Below are 27468 nucleotides of genomic sequence, written 5' to 3' on the forward strand. Positions count from 1 at the left end.
AAAGAACTAAAAGAAGGTTCTGAGCTGTAAGTCAAGAACAATGTACAGATGGTGGAAACAGTCTCCAGACTGTTCAGGGAAAAGTCCTCAGAGTTTCATGAGTCAGTGGGAGGAAAGAAGTTGGAGAGAAAGTAGACGGCTGGAGCTGAAGACCCAGGCTCTGCCTCGTGAGGCTCACAACCATGAGAAAGCCTTGGTGTATCAGCAAAGTGTTGGTTAAAAATCAACTTGAAATTCCTTCTGACACCGTTGGGAGGATCTTATCATATGTACTAAAAACATCTGATGACTGTTATTTACACTTATTTATGTTAAACAGTAGGAAGAAAATTAAAATATTACTAGCTATCAGGATAGATGATATTTTCTCTTCATTGGTTTATGTAGGTTCATATATATATATATATATATACACATATATATTTTATTTTTTTTTTGAGATGGTCTGGCTCTGTCGGCCAGGCTAGGGTACAGTGGCAAGATCTTGGTTCACTGCAACCTCTGCCTCCCGAGTTCAAGTGACTCAGCCTCCTGAGTAGCTGATCGGATTACAGGCGCACGCCACCACACCCAGCTAATTTTTGTATTTTTAGTAGAAATGGGGTTTTGCCATATTGGTCAGGCTGGTTTTGAACTCCTGGCCTCAAGTGATCTGCCTGCCCTGGCCTCCCAAAGTGCTGGGATTACAGCCGTGGGCCACCAAGCCTAGCCACAAATAATTTTTAAAGAATGTTGCAGTAGTTAATGTGATCATTGAAGAAGACCCTTCCCAACTTCAAAAGGAATAGTTAATGCTGGTGCTCCCTGCCCCCTCATAGAACTAGAAGGAACTGGGGTTCCCCAGATGAACTGAAGGCAATATGCTAATGTTCAAAGTGGATAACAATACTAGGGATGGCTGCGTGGATATTTTTAACATGCTAATGTGTACCTGCCAGACTGAGCTCCCAGCCTCCAGGTGGGCTGCCAATGCAAAGTAGTGTTGAGAAGGAACGGAGTTTTTCAGAGAACCACAGATTCAGAAGCAGAGGGAGGGGGAAGAATTGAAGAGAACACAGACGCAGTCAAAGGATGCTGGGCAGATGTTAGATGGCAACTCAACTCAACCACTGCGCATTAAAGTTACTCATGGAGGGTACTGTTCAGGGCACCTTAGGCATAGAGGGATTGCGTAATGACGCGTTAGCATTTGTTCAACATCCCCTCTGGGATGACGACTGTGTGCCAAGTGCTTCAAAAACATTCTTTCAGATAGCATTGAATCTCTTTCTACACGAGGGACAGAGAAAATAGACCAGTGTTTAAGAAAGCTATATTACCTTGAGAAATGTTAACACAGTGCTTTGGGAATTCTTAGGAGGAAGAAATAATGGCTGACAGCCAGAGGTTAAATTTGAGAAGAAGATTTAAAAGAATGGAGACTTTCTTCTCATCTTCTCCCCCATTAGATCGCAAGTTCTGTTGTACTGGGAATCCTGACTACTATAATATATCCCAATGCTTAGCACGTAGTAGGTGGCCAAAACTGATAATAATGATGGTGATAGCTAACAGACATGGAGCAACTACTGCGTGCCAGGGACTGTGCTGAGTGCACCACATACATTGCACCTTCCTGAATCTGCATAATTACCCTTGAACAACCAGTGGCTTGTTAAAGTGGCTTGATGTTACTTCCCATACAAGTGTTCTGTGCTTGTAAGGGAATAGCAGGAAAGAAGATCTCAAAGGAGAATGGAGTCTTACTGTGACACTTTTGACTGCTACATTTGGAACTTTGTGCCTAGGCAACATGGGATTCAGAGATAATTTTTTAGCAACCTGGTAGAAAGTCTTGGAGAAGGAGCTGGAGCAGAGAGAGGCTGGGGGCATCAAGACAAATTGGTCCATTGCAATCACTCAAGTGAAAAATAGTAAAGCTGGAAGAGGAAAGAGGTGAGTCGCAAAGTTTCAAGACTGTATTTAAAAAATGGTCATTCCACTGATAGAAAGGGAAGTGTCAGGAAGAGAAGTGATATATTTAGGGAGTACTGTGTTATGTGGGTGCTTTGAAATCTCTTCTTCCTGAATGCTGAGCTTGAAAATACAGGATCAATGCACATGATCAGACGATGGTGCAGATCTTATGCTAAAGTCTCAGACTCTTCAGGCTGGAAAGATCTTATATAGATATTTTGTCTGTCTTGCTCAGGCAGAATTATCGAAGGTCTCGGAGGAATATAACTCAGCTTGTTTCAAAAGAGGCCTTGGAAGTTTTCCCTAACAATTTCCAAATTAATTGATTTGATAATTAATAACTTCGCATTTAGAAGTTCCTCCTTGCAGCTAACCTGAATTCCTTGGGCTGCAATTTTGATCTCATTTCCTCCTGGTTTACAGATAGGAATGTTGATGATTTTGCTATTTCAAATGCATCTTCTGTAAAGATACATTTATTTACGACTTACACCCAGCTTGCTTCTAAAAGGGATTAGAGGCAGCTTCTAATATGTCCGCCTAGGCTTCCTTTTAAAGAAGCTTTTCTCATTCCTGCAAAATGTCCGTCCATCTGCATGCATAAGAAGAATTTATTTAATAATAAATGATACAGCAAAAGTGAAGCTAATAACGAACTCTGCTGACAAAATAGTAACCCGTAAACAAAACAAAACAGGAACAAAAAAGAAACAAAACCACAATCCTTTCTTATGCCAGGCAATGCAGATTTTTCTCATCAGAAAATAATTCTGACCAAAACTATCAATTTTAACACCACCAGCCTCTGAATTTTAAGTTCCTTTCTTCTTTGTAGTGCCTGCTTTTGCCATTCTTAGACTCGTCTATGTGTGTGTGTGTCTGTGTGTATTTTTCTCTTCCAGTCGACTCTGGAAAACCAGATTTTAGTAAAGCATTTAGTGAATATTGAAACCAAGGTATAAATGATGGACACAGTACTTAAATTATTAAAGGTACCAAATGTTTGTTGCATGAATAAATGAGTGAGTGAGTGATTGCATGAATATAATTTCTCACTGTAATTAGGGTGTTCTCTTTACCTCGTTGTCTGCACTTTAACGGGAACATAGATATTAAATTGAATAAATGGCAGGTAGCAGACAGACAAGACGAAGGAATTTTAAGGCTCTCTGCAAAGAGAAGCCGTCCTGGAAGGACAGTGGGCAGCATCTCTGATCAGCACTACCTAAAGGAAGTGGGGAGTCTTTGTTTCCAGAACCCTTAGCCCGGGACTTCCCCGCTCCCCTCCCTCTGCTGTCTTAGGGCTTTGTTTACATTGCCCCTTGAAGCCAGCTGTCAAGGGTGCAAACCTGGTCTGCCATCCTTTGAAGAAGGTTCAGGTTACACACGGTGAGCCACAGAACACAGACAGGCCCAAGATTCATTATTGTATTAGTCACCACAGAGCTGAACCCAGGTTCCTAAGAGTACGTCCCTTCTTCCTGCGTCCTCTGTCAGCCAGCGCCTTCTGCAGCTCTGATCCTTTGATCATTGGTTCTTCTTTCCTGCACCTGAGGCTAAGCCTGAGTCAAGATGTTCTCAAGATCCTTCCTGTTTCAGCTGCATGTCTGATGTTTACACTTGCGACTTAGAACTCACTTCACTGCAGGCTTCTGACGCCCCTTCAAATCCATCCTTCACTCTCACAATCTGTTTTGAATGTCTGTTTTTCCTGGGTACCACTTCTCAGTTGTCCACACCCAGTTGATCTTCCTTTCCCCTCCATTATTAAACGTCTTTTAAATAGCTCATCACTGCAGTCTTAGTAAGTTCAACTTTCCATCCAGCTTTTTATCTTTTCTGGTTTCAACACCTGGGCTCAAATCTTAGCTCTGACATTTGATTGATAGGTGACCTTAAAAAAGTTATTTAATCTCTCTGAGATGCAAATTTGTCATTTGTAAAATGGGCAAAATTGCATGCATAGAGTTATGATGATCAAAAGAAAACACGTATGTAAAGCCCGTAGCACTCAGTCAGGAACTTACAACCTTGTTAAAATGTAAATATCCCTCCTACTTAAAAAAAATTATTTTAAGTTTTGGGATACATGTGCAGGACGTGCAGGTTTGTTACATAGGTAAACGTGTGCATGGTGGTTTGCTGCACCTATCAACCCATCACCCAGGTATTAAGCCCAGCATGCATTAGCTATTTATCCTGATGCTCTCCCTCCCCCAATCCCTGACTCTTAACTTTTAAGAATGTCTCATTTCTTCTCTCTAGAAAAGTATTGGGACTTTCTTTTATTCTTTCGCCTCCTTTAAAGACATAAAAGGAGTTCTCTCCTCTCTGTAGTCATGATCACTGTAGAGACTTTTCAGTCTATGCAGGCTTCCTTTCAACACAGGCTTTTCTAAAGAGTAATTATATAGCAAGAAACCAGGATTTGGTACAGACTACAATACTCACACATGCCCACATCATTTGGAGGACAGCATTCATATCTCAGTGAAGGAACATTTTTTTAAAAACTAGAGTGGTGATCTGGAACTGAATGTAATAGATGATTGCTTGTATTAGCTGTTTTTTCTTTTTTAAATCAAGCTGATTTCTAACAAAGATTTGAAAGATACTTAGATAATTTGTAGATGAGCAAGTGATGATTTTTCTGTGAGCAAGAATGACTTTCCCTGTTTTAAACATGTCGCGTTTCTTATTATATTGGAAAGTGGGAGTGGGGAGTTAGAAGTATAGAGGATAATAGAAGAAAGTATTACAGTCAGGGAAGAATGGGACACTACCCTGAGTTTATATCACTGATCACTGAGGACGTAAATTCACAATTTCGTGTGGCAGGTTGTATTTTCTTGTTCTCCCTATTTTGCAAGGAGCATTTGCTATTATACGTTATAATGATACGGAGGAACAGGTAGGAGAGGAATAAAAAAGCGTTTAGGCAAAACAGAGACATTTCATGCTACTTAGAACAGAGATGGGATGATATAAATTGCTATGTTCGCAATACAGTTCATATCTTTGGGGAAAAAAATAGCGATGCTCCAATCTTCATCCCATCCCCCTCTTTCTCTAGCAAGGAAAGGAAAACAAGGAGCAGTAGGTAGGTAGGAGGGGAGTATATGATGTGAGGAACAGGCAAGGACACAGCGTGTCCAGGAGGAAAAAAGGGGAGCAGAAAACATATACAAGATAAACAACAACAATAACAAAAGAGACTCCAGCAAGAGGCTATGGTTTTGGGTTCCTCACGTAGAAATCAATGCATTTAAAATATCCAGAATTAAAGTTGAAGAAGAACACTCCATCTACCTCTTCTCAAATTATTTTCTTTACCAATACTACTTCCTTTTGTCTTTAAACTATGAACCACCACTCTACTGTGCTTTGTTCTTACAATTATACACGTCAGTGCTGAAAGGTTCCTGGGAGACATTTCCTGTCGACTAAGGATAGCACCTGTGGGCATCTCGGATCGATGAATCATGGTGGCTGGAGCACTGCACTGAGACTGGTTCAGGGGCTCAGTCTGTTCTCAGTGGGTAGGGTGATGGGATCCATCAATGCTGGGATTGGCTAATGCTGTCTGCCACAGGTTTGGGGTGGGAGGAGTTGTAGGGAGAGCCGCCTAAGTGGTGCCATCCATGCTAAGAGACTGAGACTCTCATTTATGAGGAGGTTCAGAGACATTAATCCATTTGCCAAAAGGCACACAGCTACTTAGTATTTTTCCAAATTTGAATTTACATTTTTCCAATTTATCTAAAACAAACAAACAAAAAAAGGTTCAGGGCCAGGGGGAAAAATGAAGATTAAGAGGATTAACCATCCTGAAAATGAAAAATGATTTGTCTTCAAGGCGTTTAGAACTGAAAATAAATCTTCCTGAAGCCTTTTTTGACATTTTATCAAAATTGCTAGGAGCTTTGACTGGCTCTCTTGTAACAGCCTGGAATCCTCCTCCCCAGTTTCAGAAGAGTTTCAAAATCTGTAATATTATAGAGTGACTATTTCTTCCAGAGGGAGAATTTTTCTTAGTGCTTGGATAAAGAGATGAAGTATTAAGACATTTAAACTATTATTCATGTAGGATTAATAGATATTTGAATTTAACTTCAGAATCTTTTAAATGACACCCCACTTAGTATAATTTTTAAAAAGTTCTTTCTGCAGTGTATCGAATAAAAGTCCCAGATGGGATTTGGACTTGGTTTTAACTAATCATGGTAGCAGGCAGTAGTCTCAGTTCTAGAATAAATAGCACTCCAAGTAAGAGACTTAAGTTCTTCATCAGTGCCAGGCTGCAACAACATGATTTGAGAGAACTCTGGCCCCTAAATGTCTCCTCTACTTGCCTGGAAACTTACTATTAAACATTCAGAATTTTTTTTTGAAAATACTAATATTCTTGGGTGATACGCCATTTCAAATTTATTGTTAGCTAACAAGTAAGGAAGAAGGAAAAGCTAGTGATGAGGTGGAGCGATTTGTTAATAGCTGTGGGATAAGAGAAGAGAGTGACCGAAATAATAGTTTTCCAAGAGTAGCTACAGGAGGAGTTTTGCTGGCCCAAAGATGGACTTCATTGTCTCAAAACTACTCCTAACACCAGAATGTTTAACTGACCTTAGGCCTTATATGTCTGAGGACCCAATAACTAAGAGTAAGCAGCTGATGAAAAATCACCCACATAAATAAATCCTCAAGATGCCTTTGGAAAATAGAAAAGAAAAGAGAAAAACAATGTAAGAAAGTGTAGGAGTGCCTTCTCTTCAACATTTCTGAGAGAAGATGGGAGTTGAAAACCTTAAACAAAATGTTGCCCCAATCTCACTTGCCTAATTTTAGTTATCTTGGTTCAGGGCTATGATTCATCCCTAAAGCTGTGAACTGCTGAGGAGGAAGGAGGGAAAAAAAATCGACTTAAATGTCAAAGAAGTAGGAACATAAATATAGTTTTCTTTTTTGAGGAACTAGAATTCCAGGATATGGGGATCTTTTTTCTCATAAGGGACTGAATCCTTCAAACTTCTAGAAAAATAATGATCTGCAGTCAAAACATCATCAAGGAATGAAAGACAGAATTGATTATAAGTCATGTCATGTCTGAATTTTTGCCTCTATAGTGTATTTTCCTTTTTTTTTTGTATCTCTTTCAATCTGGTTAAACTATTAATTAATTAATTAATTTTGAGACAGGGTCTCTCTCTGCTGCCCAGGCTGGGGTGCAAGGCTCAATCATGGCTCACTGCAGCCTCAACTTCCTGGGTTCAAATGATCCTCCCACCTCAGCCTGTCAAGTAGCTGGGACTACAGGTACACACCACCACACCCGGCTAATTTTTGTAGTTTTTGTAGAGAAAAGGTTTTGCCATGTTGCCCAGGCTGGGCTCGAACTCCTGGGCCCAAGCAATCTGCCCACCTCGGCCTCCCAAAGTGCTGGGATTACAGGTGTAAGCCACCATGCCTGGCCAGTCTGGTTAAACTAGAGGTCACTAACAATTGTATGCAGTTGAAGATGACGGAGGTTTAATGTGTAGACTGTAATGACAAAGGGAACTCATAAAAAAGGTGAATGTGAAAGGAATGGAGGTAAGTGGAACTATGAGAAATGATTCTAGGGGATGTGATGGTAGCACAGGGAAGGAAGATATGTTTGAATGGTTGTCTGAGATTCCCTTGTGATCCTTTTGTGGATCATAATCATGATGATTGAGTTCTCACAGTAATATATGAGATGTGCTTCCTTCAAACCTTGTTATGATGTTGGCACACTATCCGTCTTACATAAACATAGGAAAAAAAAGTTCTCTTTCCTGCCAAAGAATAGGAGACTAGAGAGATGGCTTGGGGAAACTCCATCCTAAGTAAAATGTTTTCAGTTTAGTAGGTGTTCTCCTGTCCATTTATCACCACTTTGAATTTCTGTAAGTGGGGAGGGACGAAATAGCGTCACTAACTCATTCTCAGTTCAACAACTTCACCGTCTGAAGGAGCTGACCCTCTACCATCAGCCTCGCTGTCATCTGCATGTTTGCCTCTTTCTGCTCTGAAAACTTCTGAGCAGCAAAAGAAATATATGGTGGTCACAAAAATATGGTCCAGGATGTTAGAGGAGGGTCATATTGTGAAGAAGGCAAATGAGAAAGAAAGAGTTTCAATGACTTCAGAGTGATCGTCCACATCCTGAAGCTACGAGAGTAGCCCAGGGCATGATTGTGACGTTGATTTCAGCCCCTACCCTCTACCCGTGTCCTCAGTCTCCTCAGAGCACTCTCCTCATCTTCCTCATGGCTCTGCATCTTTCTGTTCTCCTCTTACCTGGGTATTGCTGTGGACAAGAGCAATTCCTCTATCTTATCACCCAAGACCCAAAGTGTCACTCAGCGAATGTGACCATTGCATCTTGATGACAACCTAACGGGACACTCAGGAGGTGGAAAGGACTCTGGAGGTTGCCAGTTTAAGTGACTTTCTTGCCCATTGCAATCCTTTTCTTGCATCTTCTGGAAGATGTTAACCCTATGGCCATGACTACCTAACATTGTGTCTAGTGGAGAGATATTTTAAGGTCCATAGAAGAATATTTTTTTTCAGAAGGGTCCTTGGCCTCCCTCATTTCATGTCACCTTGGTCCACTGCCTTTCTTACAAATCCAGTTCTTTTAATTTAATTTTCTGAGCTTCTGCTAGATGTGCCAAAGTGCAATGAAGACTTGTTTCTGTTTTTTATTTCCATTTTTTTTTTTTTTTTTTTTTTTTTTTTTTTTTTTACCTTGTGTGGCAATGTTTTGGGTCCAATTCTGTTCTCCAAATAGATACACTGAAGTTCTAACTCCTACTATCGGTAAATGTGACCTTATTTGGAAATAGAGTCTTTGTAGATCTAATCAAGCCACCAAGTTTGTGGTAGTTTGTTCTGACGATTCTTGAAAAGTAACACATATAGTAATAAAGGCAAAGAGGAAGGGCAACTGGAAGCCAAAGAAACAAGGAAGAGGTTTTTTTCTTGGCTTAATTTACTAATGCATTGGTATTAATTTTTGATTAAAATGATCCAGAATTGTTCCACACGAACCCTTGAAAAATAATTCATGAGAGGTTGTCTCTGTCCGGATCTTTAAAATACAACATACTCTGCTATTTAAATAAATTTCCATCCCACAATAGTCAGCTGTTTTTCAGTGCTCTTGATTAACATTTGGGTTTGTTTTCCTTAACTCGACTGCTTTGATTTTTTGTTTTATTTTGCATTTTAATATTTTATTTAGTAACATAATATAAATGCATGAATAGTAATGTTTACTTCATCAAAATATGGAATCAAAGGCACTTAAAAATACGAATTATCTGTAATATATTTTTCAGGTCCAAAGGGAATTCTATCTATTTCTACATTCCAAGACTCTAAAGAATTTACTCTCTATAAACAGCATTTAGAATTAAATCAGGTCTTGCTTAAAATAATCAATCTCAGTGATTTCCTGCATAGCGCTATTCTTTGTTTAAAAACAGCACAAATATAGTTAAGGACTACTGTCATATGCTGCACAACAACATTTCAGTTAATGATGCATATAATATGGTTGTCCCATAAGATTATAATACTGTATTTTTACTGTATTTTTCTATGTTTGGATATAGTTACATAAACAAATACTTACCATTGTGTGAGAGTTGCCCACAGCATTCAGTACAGTAATTTGCTGTATAGGTTTGCAACTTAGGAGCAATAGGCCATACCATATAGCCTAAGTGTGTAGTAGGCTAGACCACCTAAGTTTTTGTAAGTGTACTCTATGATGTGTGCACAGTGAAATTGCTTAATGATGCATTTCTCAGAATGTAACTCCATCATTAAATAATGTATGACTATATTTATATTTTCAAAACAAAACCTTTTTAAGGCCTTCAGTTGTAATCCATATTGACTGCCCAAGTTTAAAAATGTATGTCAGGAACCTTCACATATCCAATTTTAAGGCATGGCCACACTCTATAACTTCTCCAAGACAATCTCCTCTATTATGTTACTCAATTATCTGAAAAATTCAAGAGTCTTAAGAAAAAGTTCTTGTGTGTACTTCGTGCCTGAGCAAACATTCAAGAATTGGGATACATGTATATTCTCATTGACCAGAAATTTTCATTCTTTTCAGAAGCCATTCTGGATTCTTTTAAATCCAGAATGGCTTCTGAAAAGATTGGATTGCTTCTGCTTCTTAGAGATGAGGGGTTCAGCTTATGATCAATACAGAACACATCTGTTGCCTCTCTCTACAAAGGCACTGTGGTACAGACGTCAGATCTAAAGTCACAATCAATGTACTGCACTGCTCCACCTGTAGGATGTTTCTGCCCCACTTACTCTAGGGGACACACCATCTGAGCCTCGGTGATAATACAAGCACCTGGACTATTGCAAGGGCAGGGTTAGGACTACTCACTTGAGTGTGGTGAGTTCTGTAAGGGATGGCTGAGTAGCCTTGAGATAGCTTTCTCTCCGCGCAGCAACTTTTGGAGAAGGCTTGGGACTCGTGTCTGAGTCTCCACTGTCTTCATCCCCCATGGCCTTGATATAACTGCCACTCCGCATTCTTCGGCATGGAATTTCATCATCTTTACCTCGAGGGGTGTACCCTGTCCATTCATCTTGAGGAACCTATTCAGACAGAAAACAGATAACTCACTTTTTATAAAATCCTACCTTTTTCTTTTCTTTTTCCTTTTTTTTAGATTTAACATTTTTAATTTTATTTTTATTTTTTTTGAGATGGAGTCTTGCTCTGTCGCCCAGGCTGGAGTGCAGTGGCGCAATCTTGGCTCATTGCAAGCTCCGCTTCCCGGGTTCATGCCATTCTCCTGCCTCAGCCTCCTGAGTAGCTGGGACTACAGGCACCCACCACCACGCCTGGCTAATTATTTGTATTTTTAGTAGAGGTGGGGTTTCACCGTGTTAGCCAGGATGGTCTTGATCTCCTGACCTCTTGATCAGCCCGCCTAGGCCTCCCAAAGTGCTGGGATTACACGCTAACATTTCTAATTTTTATGAGTACGTAGTAAGTGTATATATTTATGGAGTACATAAGCTATTTTGATACAAGCATACGATGTGTAATAATCACATTAGGGTAAATGGGGTATCCATCACCTCAAGCATTTGTGATTTCTTTGTGTTATAAACATTCCAATTATCCTCTTAGTTATTTTAAAATGTATAAATAAGACCAAGTATTTTCTTTTTTTTGGTATGGTGCTGGATATTGGTAATATAATTATCTGAAACTTTAGACATTAACCTTTCAATAACAATATCTTATTGTAATAGGCTCAAAAACATTTTGAATATGTACAAATCCACGTCTCAGTCTTTAACATGACTCATGTAGTAGCAAAATTAAAACCATTGGCTTTGAATCATTTGTACATCTCAGTTTTCTCATGCTGATAATAGTTGAGCCAGGCATAAGAATGCCATTTGAAAGGAGAGCAATTTTATTTGAGCTTTTCAGTGATTTGTTCTCAATTGCCATTTAAGATTCGGGAATGTTTTCTGATTGATCTATGCCTTCCTTGAACCTTTCAACTTTACCATCTCGTATCCAGTCTGTCTTCTTCCTAAACCAGTGGTCTCCACCAGCTGCATTTACTCCCCAGTCACTTATTCTTTCTGAATCTTTCTTAATTTGAATTCAGCTCCCATAGATCTGCTTAAAGCACTCTCTAAAGGTTCCCAATGATCTCCTAATGGAAGATAATGGCATTTTCTTGCTTTTATTTTTTGTTGGCCTCTGCACACCCATGCACACACATACATACAAATAACACGTCTTGCAAGTTTCTCCCCTTTTGGCCTTCTGATTGCTCGACTTACCTGGTGTAGCTACTACTTGTCTGAATTGTTCCTTTCCTTTTGCTTTGCTGGATCCTACTCTAAGTCCCTAACTGTGGGTACCACAACAAAATCATGTTGTCAGTGCACTGCTCTTTTTTTTTCTTTGCACAATCATTTTTTCTGAGTTCAGCAGAACACTGCACTATGTTTTAGAAGCCGTCTTCATGACTTTCTCTTAAGTTCCTCTTAGATTTTCCACTTCAACATGAACTCAACCTAGATCTCATTCCTTCTTCATTTTTCATGATGTGAAAAAAATGCATAATAGCCACTCTTTTTATTCATTAAGAAGTAACATAGCAAACATCCTACAGTGGACAGAGCACTACACAAGGCTTAAGTAAAAGAGACCAAAAAAGGGGGAGGCTGGTTCTTGCCCCCATTATATTTATAACAGAGACGAGAAGAGAAACGAGAGTTAGCAATAATGGTGATGGGAAAGGAGGATCCAGGAAAGGCTCCCTGGAATTGGCCAGGTTTGCAATGAGAAAATAAAAAGGCTTTTAATATTTTGATGTTAACGATTTACTGCTTATCCATTAAAATAACATGGTACTTCATTATTAACATTTAACTCTGCTAAAAAAAATTTGCCTACAAGATCTCATTTCATCAATACAACAACCTGTGCATATTTTTCTGTTTTTCTCAGGTGAGAAGCAGGAGCTCAGAGAAGGTAAGTAACTTGCCAAAGGACATACAGCTAAAACGGCAGCACTAGGGTTCGAAGTGTTTAACTCCTAAGATCAAAATTATATTAATCAAAATTTTATGATTTATAATATATCACTTTGAAACCTAAAGTGTTAAGAAAATTGTCCACAATAGCACACACACATATCAGACAGAGATTTCTAAATATTATAGATTCTAAGGAAGTGAGAATAGATGTTCTACTAAAAGAGCATAATTCTTTCCTTTTTAATTGTTAATTCACCTGTATAACTTGAAAGTTTAGATCTAAGAACCTCAGATTGAAGAGATGCTACTATTCATGGTCTTGAAAACAGTGGTTTGTAGGTTCTAATTCTGAAAAGTACTAACCAAGACGAAGCATCACCCTGCAGCATGTTCATTTTATTTAGTAAATTCTTATATTGTGCTCCTGTGTGCAGGCACTGTTCTAAGTGCTTTATAAATGTCAGCTCATTTGATCCACACAGCAGAGGGGTGGTATTATTATTATTCCCATTTTACAAATGAGGACACTAAAGTTATGTAACTCACTCAGAGTTACAGCTAAGAAGGGGCTGAGTTTCAATGAGTCCGTTCCTAGGGCCATATGTTGACCACTGTTTGATGCTCCTTGTCTTTCTAGGATGTGCGTTGTGGCACCTGCAGAACTGAGCAATTATAGTCCCGGACACCTTTGTGCTCATCACATTTGATACACTTGCCATTTATTAATTACGCTAGTAACAATATAATGTTTTTACTTTTTTTAGGTAAAAGCATCAAAATCACCACAGCAACAAAGATTTCTCAGGAAATTATAAATGCTGAGAACAGTCTTGTTTTCCTTGCATTGGCAGGTGACTCACTGCATAGATAGGATCATGTTCAGAGCCTCATTATAGGCTTAGCAATTACATTTTAAAAATTAACTTGGTACAGCTGAGGGTCATAGATGATGCACCCCACACTTGCTATTTCTCAATCCTGATGTGAAGTTCATAAGCATTGCTCTCTGGAGTATGTCAGAGACTAATGACAAACTGATTAGCTCATACAGCTTATGCAACAAAACATGACAAATTTTGTTCAGATATTTTTTTCAAAGTTAGTTTATGGTAGAAATTTGGGTTCATACTAGAAACAGTCTGTAACTGCTGTTTAGGGAACCAGCTGAGAAGTATTTAATCTGTGTATCTTTCAATTAATCATACTTTTCAAATGATAGCAGCTAAGAAGTTATGTGGAAGGGACTTCCATTGGAGTGGAATTTGAATAGTAATACATTATTTATATACCTAAAGGTAGCATACAACAAGATTACACACATAAAGTAATACAGTAATCAGTTCTAGGGAAAGGGTAAAGACAGAAAATCAAGACCTTGGAGAAGAAAAACACAGTTGCTGAACTGTAAGGGCCATTAACGTCGATATAATCGAGTCAGCTTTTATTTTTTGTTTCTTAAACACTAAAGCAAAAGGGAGACATTGCTTAGGTAGATAGTTTTAGAAGAAAGCATATAAAGTGGTAAGCATACCAGGCCCAAAGAGTGAAATGTTACTCCCTTTTGATTGGAAAGAAAGGGAGAATTACATGGCTGCAACTGCTATTGTGAGCTGGGCAGAGGTTGCTGTGTCTTTCCATTTCAGCTGCACAGAGAGAAAAGATTTAGGAAAGTCCAAAGAAAAAGATAACCTTGCAGCTGTCTCAGAAAAGCCTGCGTTATTACTGTGTTGGCAGTTTCAGGAGCTGGAAGTCTTGGTAGAAGGAAAGCTGGAGCAGAGACAAAGAGTGCAGGTCCTCTTGATTTCAGGCTGGTGGGATGCCCTGCTTGTGTGCACCATCTTAGGAGGGGGTTGGACTCAACAAACATAAACAAATAATAATAAAAGCAAACTAATACAGGTTAGATTTTATAGTAGCTATGGATGAGAAAAAAGGATTAATTGCTTTTTAATTATATGTTTAAGCTTTAGCACTCCAACAGAGATCTTAATTTCTGATGAAACAAAATGAGGATTAGTGTGCATTCTTTATTTCAGTGATAGCCCATCTATAACTGAAACGGCGTCTCGCTCTGTCACCAAGACTGGAGTGCAGTGGCACGATCTGAACTCACGGCAACCTCTGCCTCCGGGGTTCAAGAGATTCTCCTGCCTCCCTAGTAGCTGGGATTACAGATGCCCGCCACCATGCCTGGCCAATTTTTGTATTTTTAGTAGAATTGGGGTTTTGCCATGTTGGCCAGGCTGGTCTCAAACTCCTGACCTCATGATCTGGCCTGCCTCAGCCTCCCAAAGTGCTGGGATTACAGGGGTGAGCCACCGTGCCCAGCCAGGATGAGAATGCTTTCTGAATTGAAATGATGTCATGGGCACTGAAGGATGGGCCATTCTAATGAAGGTTATAGTCTATTCAGTCACAGAACAGGAGAAAATAAAACACCACCTAATGGGGCATGCTCATATTTTCTGTCTCTCTTCCTGTCTCCCTCCCATATTTCTTTACTTCTGCAGGTATTTTTTTGTTGTTTATTTGCCAGCCATGGTTTGGGTGCTGGGAATACACACCAGTGAATAATACAAATGTTGGTCTCACTCCATGTAATTTATATTCTAGAAGGAGAGCTAGAAGAGACAGATAATAGACAAGCACTTGATAAATGAACAAGATAATTTCAGGAAGCACAAATGCTACGAGGAATAAGATAAGGTGATGTGCTAGGGTAGCTGGAGGGGGGCTGCTTTAACTTGTCCTTCAGTGAAGCCCCCTTGAAGAAGTAACATCTGAGAGATTTGATGACCAGAAGAGCAAGCCTTGGAAGGATCTAGGGGAAGAGCTTCCAGGCAGAAGGATCAGCCAGTGCAAAGTATCTAGAGTAAGAAGAAGATTGGAGTAATCCCAGCCCTAGGAATGAAAATGCCAGCCTTGTCAGAGAGCATTGAGCAAGAGAGACGTGACATGAAGAGAAGCAAAGGGGGTCAGGTCACGTAGCTCGTCTTAAGCTATCTCAAGTCTTCCTTAAAGTTGAATCTGCTCTCCCAAGACTCCCTCCAACTGCTTCAGCCTAAATTAATCTTTTCCTTTATGAAATTTATAGCATGTACCATCTATATAAGGGGTCAGCAGAATATAGCTTGCAGACTAAATCTGTTTCATCATCGATTTTTGTAAATAAAGTTTTATTGGTACACAGCATGCCTATTCATTCTGTGTTATCTATGGCTAACTTTGAGCTACAAGGGCAGAGCTTTATGGTAGCGATGGAGACAATATGGCTCACAGAGAAAGTATCCTAACCCTCGGTCCACATGATTATACTGAGTACTTAAATCATCACGAAATGGTGTTTTATGGACATCCCTCTTTGTCTTTGTTTCATCTCTCCAACTACTCCATAAGCTTACTGAAATCGCGGGAAGCCATATTGCCAAAGGGTTAGAGGGTGGGCTGTGCAATTAAACTGCACAGGCTTGAATTCCAGGTTTGAATTTTTGCTGGGTAAATTACTAGGTACGTCCTTGGGTGAGTTAATTAACTTATCTGTGCCTCAGTTTCCTATCCCCATAGAATTATGTGTGGACGAAATGAGGTAATATCCACAGGCACACAGGAAGTGCTTAATAAAGTTCTGTTTGATGGGAGTTCTGCACTATACACTGTACTCAGCCATATTACTGAGCACACAGACACCCCCTGATGATGAATGACTTTGGCTTTCCAAGACTCTGATGCCTACTTTCAATTAGGAGCAAAAATAGTCTCTCTCCACTTCCAATTGATTCTTTTTAGTTTTTGTAGAGATGAGGTCTCACTCTGTTGCCCAGATGGGTCCTCAAACTCCTGGGCTCAAGTGATCCTCTCACCCCAGCCTCCTGAATAGCCGGGACTACAGGCACCTGCCACCACACCTGGCTTTCTTCATGGCTACTTTTTTTTTTTTTTGAGACAGAGTCTTGCTCTGTCACCCAGGCTGGAGAGTGCAGTGGCATGATCTTGGCTCACTGCAAGCTCCGCCTCCCAGGTTCACGCCATTCTCCTTCCTTAGCCTCCCCAGCAGCTGGGACTACAGGCGCCCACCACCACGCCCAGCTAATATTTTGCATTTTTAGTAGAGACGGGGGTTTCACTGTGTTAGCCAAGATGGTCTCAATCTCTTGATCTGCCCCCTTTGGCCTCCCAAAGTGCTGGGATTACAGGCATGAGCCACTGCGCCCAGCGGCTACTTTTAAAGTATATGGCCAATGATAATAAACTTGGGGATTAAAAGCAGTGGCATTTATTATTAAAAGAAGTGGATTAAAAGCAGTGGCTGCCATATTTCTATCCACTATATATTCTAGTATAAGAATATAAGTGCAAATGGACTATATAAAAATAATTTGCAAACTTATAAAAATTTCTTTCATGATAAGAAAACGGTTCTCCTAAGTTGGCCCATGGGCACAAAAAGGTATTTGTCTCTCTGCTGGAAGTGGAGTATCTTTTGGTGCTGACATTTCCCCTCCACTTTAGGTTTTCCTAAACTCAGCTGAAAGAGGAACATACGGCCAGACGCGGTGGCTCATGCCTGTAATTCTAACACTTTGGGAGGCCGAGACGGGCAGATCATGAGGCAAGGAGTTCAAGTCCAGCCTGGCCAACATATAAAACCCCATCTCTACTAAAAATACAAAAAATTAGCCGGGCGTGGTGGTGGGTGCCTGTAATCCCAGCTACGCTGGAGGCTGAGGCAGGAGAATCGCTTGAACCCGGGAGGCGGAGGTTGCAGTGAGCTGAGATCATGCCACTGCACATTTTACTGAATCTAAGATACTAATGCAATTGTCCCAACATTTTTTGTGTCACTAAGAAAGAAAGAAACATCATCAATAAATTCTGACACTCCATAGAATATATGATTTATCCCAGTATCCAAAATGCTAAAATGTGGAAACTATGGCTCTTAGAATCAATTAAAAACCTTTTAAAAATATGTATGAGAAGAAAAACAAGAAATGAACTTATTCTGGGATAGTAATTGTTGAACTTAATGTTCATATTTAGTAATGACCAAATTAATAACAGCAATTACATTTATCATGTCATGAGTTTGGAAAAAAATCATAAGTTCACATAATGTCTTATGATCCTTACAACTATCATGAAGGATACGAAGAGTAAATATTATAACCTCAGTTTGTCAAATAGAGAAACTGAGGTCGGGAGAGATTAGTAACTAGTGTAGGGTGACACTGTGCCCAAGCTGAGGTCTGCCATTCACAGTTCAGGAATCTCCCCCGCCCCCTTCTAGCATATTCATATATGTCTTTTGACATGTCTTTTGGGTAACAATTGTTATTTTTTGATAAACTACAAAGCACATATTTTAGATAGGAAAATAATATTATAGTGTTTTGAGGTCTGTTTGAAGGAAAAAATTAATAAACAAATAGTGGGTTACAACCCTTTGAAAGAAAAGTTACAAGAACTACCCTATCAGATGTAGGAACGCTTAGTTTTAAAAGTCTCTCCCCAAGGGCATCTAGCTTGAGTGCCCCACTTTGGCTGGGCTGCAGTTATCAAAGTGTAACTAAATAGATTATAGTCTGTGCTAGTGATGGTCTGCGAGACAATGGTTGAGAGATGAAGCCATGTGCACATGACTCTTTGAGAGCGGATTATCTCAGGATGGGAAGTTGCATGGTGAGGTGTGGAGTAATGAGAATGTGTGAGATTTTGGGAAATCTGAGAGCCACAAAAGGAATGAAGACACTTAGAAAGCCGGGACAGCTGAAATGGAGCATATGTCCTGAAAATATACAAAGGCAGGCCTGTGCGATTCCATGAGCTATTCTGGGTTGCAGAGATTTGGGAGGAAAACTGATGAACCTAAGGCTGTGAGTGCATAAAGCAAAGTTCTATTTCGTCAGGAACCAAAGAACTGGGAGGAAGGAACCTAGGCATTTGGTTGATTTGGTGAAAACAAAGGCAGTAGAACAAGGAAAAGTAGCAACTGAATGGTGGGCATGAGGGATAGGTTTCTATTTGCACAGCTACCCCTCAGCAGCTGTTGATTCCTTTCCAAGCACAAGGTATTTCAATGACAGCAGCCAGGTAAATAAGGGTGCTTGGCAGTGACTTAGGGGTCAACCTGTTTGGCCTTTCCTGTGCTTGAAAAGGAATGGTAAATAGGAAGAGAAAAATGTATATTATGAAAGGAGAGTTGGGCATCTGACATTCATGAAAAAATCTGACAATTATGGAATAATCTCAATGAGCTAGGGGCAGTGCCTATGTTACTTTATTTTAATCTTTGCAGCAGTTGTATGAAACAGGCATTACTATTTCCATCTTACTGCTTCAAAATTGAGATTCAAAAAGGTAAAATGGCCAAGTGCAATGGCTCATGCCTGTAATCCTAGCACTTTGGGAGGCCAAGGCAGGAGGATCACTTGATTCCAGGAGTTTGAGACGGGCCTGGGCAACATAGAAAGACCCCATCTCTACAAAATAATTTTTTAAATGTAGCTGGTGTGGTGGTGGTATGTGCCTGTAGTCCTAGCTATTTGGGAGGCTGAGACAAGAGGATTGCTTGAGCCCAAAAGTTTGAGGCTGCAGTGAGCTATGATGGTGCCACCACTCTCCAGCTGGTCGACAGAGTGAGACTCTTGTGTCAAAAAAAAAAAAAAAATGAAACGACTTGCCCAAGGTCATAATAATTGGTAGAAACGTGCATTTGTCTGACACCAAAGATTTTAATAATATTACCTTGCCTCTGATGAATCCGTGATGATTAAGTGAACCAATAAACTAAAAAAAAAGAAGAGAATGGGGTGCACACTCCCACTCAACAGTCGTGGTTTTTAAAATAAAATGTAACCATTCAAATAAGCATAAACGTTCTCGTGTCACTAATTTTCTAGCACTGCTAAAAGAGGGTTCAAAATAATAAATACTTAATTCTGAAGTGAAAGAGTGTTGTTGTTTCCTGGTCCGGGGCTGCCTTACCAAGTATTGTTTGCAGCTGCTGTTTAAACAAACATGAACAGTTTGGAGTGGGGGGTGGGTGATTAGAAAACTTGCAGGACAGCCACACCTTTAAGGGTGGCTTGGGAGCCTTGAAGCATCCCAACAGCGTTTTAGCATTTGTAAGAAGGCTCCACCCTGGACTTTAGGTTCCTGCCTACAACTTTTTAGAGAAATGGCTGTAATGTGTTGGCCTTCTAAGCACTTTTAGTGGGCTCTCAGATTCCCTACTCACTCGATTTCTTTGCATCTTCTTTGCAGCTGGGAGAACTGCTTTTCTGCTCCACACAGCTTTCACCTTGACAAATGCGACTTGGCTTAAATGTCCCTTTAGCCTTTTTAGCTTGCTCTTCTCATAGCAAAAACAGAAAAAAAAAAAAAAAAAAAAAGAGCAAGAATAGGAAAATTACAATTATGCAATGTGCAGATCCCTATCAGGAGAAGATTTCCCTGGCAACCGCCCTTTCTTACTCCCTTGGAAGCCCGAAACTGGTGGAAAACTTAATTTGTTTTAGATTGCTTAAAATTACCTTTTAAGGATAAGAGTAAATACCTACCTCTTTAAATAGAATTTATGCCCTTTGCCACAGCTCTTCCAAATAACATTTTTAAATGATCTTGAAAGAATAGAATGTTGTAAACAGTGATACATAATGGTAATTTGCTTGCCACGACCCTATAGAATTATTCTTACCCACAAACATTTATAGTATCTATGGGGTACCCAGCACCATAGCAGGGGCTGGGCAAATACACCAAAAGCATTTTGTAAAACACAGTCTCTGGTGTTAAAGGAGTTTATAAGTTTTGAGTGGATCTGGTGAATCTGGAGGGTGGATGAAGGAAACGAGTAAAAAGCAGCTTTAAGTAAGTCAAGCTGAGTCGAGTATTAAATCTCAGTACCTCTGAATTTCATACTGGGTTTGAAGTTTGTTCCCATAAATCCCCTTTCCTGGTGATGAAACTGTTCCTTAAAAATTGAACACATGTGTGTGAAGTGCAAATGCCACTGATAAACAGCCCTGCAGGGGAATGGCAGAGGGGCTAGGTCTGTGGTCCCCAAGGGATTGGGGAGCCATGGGCCTTTGGGGATTAGTAGAAAATGTTACTGAGGTGCTGGATGACATTAAAAGGGGCACTACCTGTGGATAAGACACTCTCGTGACATCACATCAAGAAATAATAACCAAGATGCTGGGCGTGGTAGAATGCACCTGTAGTCCCAGCTACTTGGGAGGCTGAGGGAAGAGGATCACTTGAATCCAGGAGTTCAAGACCAGCCTGGGCAACACAGTGAGACAAGATATTAAGATTCTAGTATGATGTAGGGACAGGAAGGGAAATGAATTTTATTAATTATTCACCCACTATTTTGACTGTAGTGAATACATATAGGTTTAGCTATCCCAGTTCCACTTCTGGTTCTTATAGCCAAGCCTCCTGATTTTGCTTTGGGAAAAGCTTTCTCCTCAACTCGAGGTCCATGTATTTCAGCAGTAGCCCAAGAGTTGGGGTAGGACAATCAGCAAATCACACTTCCTGGCTTCATTGCTTGGCTCAGGGCAGAGGTGAATGATCTAAGCTTACTCAGTCAGCAAGCATCTCTGGACCTGTGCATGAAATGCCAGGACAAAGATACCTCCTCTGTCACTGAATACATTAATAAGGATGCATGTGACCTTAGGACTTGTTGGTAGCCATTTTATAACATCTAATACACAAATGTAATTTCACGTAATACAAAAACCCTATGTTATGTTAATGCCATTGCAATGATGAAAAAATTGAGACTTAGTGGTATTAAATAACTTACACCAAATGTTACAGCTTGTCAGAATTGAAAGACAGGTTTGTCTTACTCAAATTTCTACATTCTTTTCATCACACCAGGCTGCTATCTATAAGAGTTTCAAAACTTTGTTATAGTAATTTTCTATTAAACCTAAAATTCAAGTGTTAAGTTGCTGGGAAATAAAATCCTATAGCATTTTGGAACTTGTAACAAGTACTGAGTGTTAGATGCTTGGCCCAGCACTTTGGGAGGCCGAGGTGGGCAGATTACCTGAGGTCAGGAGTTTGAGACCAGCCTGGCCAACATGGTAAAACCCCATCTCTACTAAAAATACAAAAATTAGCCAGGCGTGGTGGCTGGCACCTGTAATCCCAGCTACTCAGGAGGCTGAGGCAGGAGAATTGCTTGAACCCGGGAGGTGGAGGTTGCAGTGAGCCAAGATGCTACCACTGCACTCCAGCCCGGGTGACTGAGTGAGACTTCCTCTCAAAAAAAAAAAAAAAAAAAAAAATAGAGGTCTAGGTCTATGGTAAATATATTTTTTCCACTGACTATATAGGAGATAAGCTAACTTAGAGCCCCTTTTTAGTTTTTAATGTAACTTCATTTTCTGGTGTATTGGAGGCATATCTGTTGGCTTGGAATTGTTAGTTGAGCCATCATAGCTTTCCATTATTGTTATAGTTACTAGTGTGCTGGTGTCTATCCACCATATACTATGATGTTTGTTGCTATAATTCCTAGTTGCAAACACTGAATTCCCTGAGGCAAAGTAGAATTTTGTGTCTGGTGTTCAGAAGCAGAGATGTGGGTAGAAGATCAGTGACCTTCCTCTTGCTGCCAATAGAAGCCCACATGTGGAAACATCATTAATCAACACTAATCCTTGGTGTTGTCTAAAATCACATAAACCTCTCAGCACATATGTCTGTTGCTATACACACCCAACTACTTGTCAAACTTGTATATGAATTTTTTCCTTAGGACACAAAATCTGATAGTTATTATTAACAAATGGTATAGCTAGAGTCTATAAAATATCAAATCCATCATCTCAAGTATTAATACTTAATTTTAAAATTATAAATTTTAAAAAAGATTTCAGCAAATATTTTCCTTTAGTCTCTCTATTATCAATTTTGAAATATTAAGTTTCTCAAATGAGGCTTACTTGTGAATCATTAACTTACATATCTGACATTTATAAACAAAGAAAAATCCCAATAGATTTAAGAAGAGATACAACTCAGAGGCTCCTGCTTTTCGTCATCATCATCTGATTCCCACTGCATCTTGGGGCTGTTTGGACTTTTTATTCCAAGCTACATTTATAACACCTGGAAGCATACGGCATTCAAATGGGCCAAAATAATCTTTCCTTCCTGAATCCCATCCATTCTAATGCAATGAAACCAACAAACCACATGCATCTAGTTCTTGAGATTGGGAAAATAACCGAATAATATTTTGGTGTCCTCATGCACATGTGTGATTCAAAATTCCACTTTCATAATCATCATACAGGGAATTTGCCTCTTGGGGGTGTGTACTTTAAGCTACGTTTCAATCTACTTTCCACAGGCAGCAAGATATCTATAATGAACAGAGGATGTCCCACAAACATGTGTGCAGATGAGTATGATACACTCAATAGTTATCCAAATCAGTGCTTCCGGGCTAGCTCAAGGTCCATTGAAAGGAAATGTTCCAACTGGAGTATTCATTACAGGGTCCTCTTCTTTCACTTTAAACTGATTACTTTGTGGTTAAGCTGGAGTTAAAGGTTCCACTTTTTCTGTGACCTTATCAAAATGCTTTAAAAGTATTCATTCACTTGTTCAACACATATTTATTGAGTATATACAGTCACCCTATGGTATCTGTGGGGGACTGGTTCCAGGATACCAAAATCCATGGATGCTTAACTTCCTGATATAAAATGGTGTAGTATTCGCATATAACCTATGCATTATCTTCCCACATATTTTAAATCATCTCTACATTCCTTGTAATACCGAATACAATGCCTGCACATCACTTCATTTGTGTGGATTCAACATAGTACTCAGGGTGCAGCAAATTCAAGTTTTGTTTTGTGCAATTTTGTGGATTTTTTTCCCAAATATTTTTGACCCATGGTTGGTTAAATCCACAGATGCAGAACTGATGGATACATAGAGAGGATTGTATCATGAAACAGGTGCTATTTTAGGTACTGGGGATACCACAATTCACAGGCAGAGAAAAAATCTCCATTCCTCAAAGGACTAAAAATAGAACTACCATTTGACCCAGCAATCATAGTACTGAGTATATATAGGAAAACAAAGCACTGTACCCAAAATACACCTGCACTCACATGTTGATCACAGCCCTATTAAACTATACTAAAGTCATGGAATCAACCTAGGTGCTCATCATTGGTAGGTTGGATAAAGAAAATGTGGTACATATACACAATGGAATACTATGCAGCCATAAAAAAGAATAAAATCATGTCCTTTGCAGCAACACAGATGCAGCTGGAAGCCATTATCCTAAATGAATTCATGCAGAAATGGAAAACCAAATACTGCCTGTTCTCACTTGTAAGTGGGAGCTAAATGATGGCTACACACAGACATAAAGAGGGCAACAGTAGACACCGAGGACTCCAAAAGAGGGGATGGTGAAGGGCAAGGGTTGAAAAACTACCTACTGGGTACTATGTTCATTATTTGGATGATGAGTTCAATAGAAGCCCAAACCTCAGTGTTATGCAATCTAACCACGTAACAAGCCTGTACATGTATGCCCTGAATCTAAAATTAAAAAATAAAGCTCTGCTCTCATGGGGAAGGGAGAGGACAGACACTAATAAAATAAGCAAAATGTATGTTAGGCAATGATATGTGCTATGGAAAAATGAAATCAGGAAAGGGGGAAAGAGCGTGTGGAGGAGAGGAGGGTGGTGGAATAGGCAGTGTTAATAGTCTCATCATCGCAGGCCACGTTAAGAGACCGCTAGGTACCAACTGAATGGAGTGAGGGACTCTGCCCTGGGGTCTGGCGGCAGAGTGCTCAAGGCAGAAAGAAGCACAGATGAGAAAGTCCTGAAGAAAGGGCAGGACTGCCATGCACACAGCGGGAGGCCAGGTGAGTGGAGTGGAGTGAGAGGTGGCAGAAGGTGAGGACAGTGATTGGCTTTACAGGCTGTGGTAAGGGCTGTGGCATTTACTGGGGGTGAGATGGGAATAGAATGGAGGCTTTGATGAGACACAGACACATTCTAGTTTAAGAGAATCACTCAGGTTGCCAAGTTGAGAATGGCTCAAGGGCAACAAGGGTAGAATCAGAGACCCTTGGAGGCTCATGCAATAAACTAGGTTGTAGCTAAAGGGGAGGAGCCAGGGCAGAGCAGCGGTGGAGGGAGAAGATAAGGCCAAGAGGTTTGTTAATGACGATCTGGATGTGCGGACTGAGAAACAGTAGTTAAGGGCGACTCCAAGGTTTTTGACCTGATCAACTGGAAGGACTGAATTCCCATTAGCTGAGATGATGAGGCCTAAAGAAGGAGTAGACTCGGGATGGAGATTAGGAGTTCAGTTTGGGATGTAGGAAGTTTGAAATGCCCATGGGTCATCTAAGCAGAGATGTTGAATAGGGTAGCTGGTTACCTAAGACTGGGGCTTCAGGCAATCTGGCTGCAAACGTCCCTGTGGGCATACACCTGGGACTTAGAGCTCTGAGAATGAAGGAGGTGACCTAAGGAGTGAGTGTTGGTAGAAGAGAGAAATGGTCCAAGAGCCATGTCCACTCAGCATTGCTCCACCCTTAGAAGTTTGGAGCTAAAAAACCACAAACTAGGCAGGCTTAAAAGGGTCAATAAGGGTGTGTTGTCCGTCCTGGAAGCTGAGTGAAGAAAGTTTTTCAAAGAGAAAGGAGTAACATACTGTCACATTGACTTTTTCCCGTGATCTTAATCCCATGGGACACTAAGTCAGCAACGTTAATTTTATCTCTTAGTCATCAGTTGCCATAAACAAAGGATTCTGCTGCTCATGAATAGCTTTATCTTCCCAGCAAGATGCAAACTTCTTGAGAGCAAGGCTTTTGTTTTCTTCTTTTTCTCTCTCTCTCTACAGCAGTGGCTTTTAAATAGCTTTTGGCTACATCTCACAGTAAGAAATACATCTTACTTTGGAAACCGGTATAAGCACGTATACAAGTGAAAGACAGAGAGAAATACTTAACCTTTTGGCATGCCATGCACTCTGCCTTTATTTTTATTCTCTTCTATTGTATTCTATTTAATTAAAAATAATGGTGTTTGTGACCCATTAAATTGATTTCACTACCACTAATTGGTTGCTACTATTGCTTAGAAAAGCACTACTGTTAGAGTGTCTGCCACAGGGCTCTGCCACATTCATTATTAATCAGAGAGACACTGTTATTCATCCTCATTCCTCCTCAAGTACCTTCTGTAAAGCAAGTACTTAATAGATGCTTGCCGAATGAATAGTTTTGAGACCTTAAAGTAATACTTCTTGAATTGAGCTCCTTGGTCTTTAGTTACCTTTACTTTTACTGATTGTACTTCTGTACTGATTGTAGTCATGTAGAAGAATATTTCTTAAAAGCTCTGTGTCTTCAGAATAAATACACACCTGCATGTCTTTTTAAAGAGGTCCCTGTGTAGCCAAGAGTCAGAGAAAACACTGGCCAGGGTTGGAGATGACTGCCCAGATGAAGTGAGTCCATCATCTGGGTTATCACATGTGCAAAGTTAGGGCAGGAAGCCTGATGTTTGAATGCTTTTTCATGTTCTTGTACATCAGCCTCTGGGGGCCAGGGGCAGTGGTGTTCAAAACGTTTTTAAAAACAAGACAGGCCAGGCACAGTGGCTCACACCTGTAATCCTAACAAGTTGGGAGGCAGAGGCGGGAGGACTGCTTGAGCCCAGGTGTTTGACACCAGCCTGGGCAACATAGCAAGACCTCATTTCAACAAACTGTTTAAATATTAGCTGGGTGTGGAGGCATGTGCCTGTAGTCCTAGCTACTTGGGAGGCTGAGGTGAGAGGATCTCCTGAGCCTAGGAGTTGAAGGCTCCAGTGAGTTGTGATCAGGCCACTGCACTCCAGCCTGGGTGACAGAGCGAGACTCTATCTCAAAAGAAAAAAAAAAAAAAAAAAGGACAAAAAGACAAAACAAAACCTTAAAAAAAAAAAACTTTCAAGAACAATCCCATCTTTTTATTATAATTTATATAGTATTCAATGTCAATATGAAACATTGATTATTTAAAAATGGGAGTAGAAATCTTTCATTAAATATCTATGACCCAAAGTCAGTGGAGCTGGGAAAATTATTAGTACTAACAATGTCTTAGAATTTTGAAATGTCCAACTACAGAAACGATATATAATTTAACCCAGACATTTCATTTAAAGAATCTTAAAAACAAGAGCCAGGTACATGGTAAATCCTCAATAAATGTTAGCTAATGTTTAAATCCTTCTCTATAGAGAATGCTTATAAAAGTGGCACAGAAGAAAATAAAATATTTTTCCACCATGTAATTCTTACTTAGGTAGCTTTTCACTTATAAGGAAGGAGGATGGTGCCGTGAATACAGTACATCAGGTCAACCTGAGTTCAAATCTGACTCTACTTAGACCAGACATGTGATTTTGGTCTAATTACCTGAACATCTTTTAACTTCAGGTTTTCAAACATAAAGTGAGGATAGCAATACCTACTTCAGAGACTGATTATAAAGATAGAGATGATATAAAGTAACATATGACATGCCAACTCATTCAAAGTGTATTTGTAGGTTGCTTTCTCATATAGTAATCAGGTTTAAATGATGGTTAAGTTCCCACATGGTGCAAACCCTTAAAGCTTGTTTCATTCATGATAGAGCTGACCTTTAATGGATTGTGCAATAGATCCAAGACTCTCTAAGCTTGGGGGTGGGAGGGGGTTGAGGGTGGGGAAGATTAGTGCACTTGGGGGAATCTCTAGAGGCCTGTGTATAGGGGACTGTGGATCAGTCAGGGTTCTCAGAAGAGAACAGGAAAAAAAAAAGATTTATTTTAGGGAATTGGCTGGGATGACTGTGGTGAGTAACAAGTCTGAAATCCACAGGGTGGTCTGGCA

The 27468-nt window shown here is 40.0% G+C and overlaps 1 protein-coding gene and 1 non-coding gene across 11 annotated transcripts in view; one reads left to right on the forward strand and one right to left on the reverse strand.

Annotated features, from left to right (window-relative positions):
• DLGAP1 (DLG associated protein 1) overlaps window positions 1–27468 on the reverse strand; it is a 988253-nt gene that overhangs the window by 310666 nt on the left and 650119 nt on the right. For 9 of the 10 annotated variants that reach the window (XM_030810696.1, XM_030810698.1, XM_030810695.1 and 6 more), the window contains one exon: window positions 10400–10614. In XM_030810696.1, the coding sequence (XP_030666556.1) occupies window positions 10400–10614 (215 nt within the window). Of the gene's footprint in view, window positions 1–10399; window positions 10615–19765; window positions 21546–27468 lie in introns of those variants that run through there. The other variant, XM_030810700.1, reaches the window with a different exon arrangement.
• Window positions 7638–7741, forward strand: LOC115834987. Its single transcript, XR_004029967.1, has one exon. It is a non-coding gene; the product is annotated as a small nucleolar RNA U13 (small nucleolar RNA).

This window comes from Nomascus leucogenys, chromosome 4 (assembly GCF_006542625.1).
Source record: "Nomascus leucogenys isolate Asia chromosome 4, Asia_NLE_v1, whole genome shotgun sequence".
Classification (NCBI taxonomy): Eukaryota; Metazoa; Chordata; class Mammalia; order Primates; family Hylobatidae; genus Nomascus; species Nomascus leucogenys.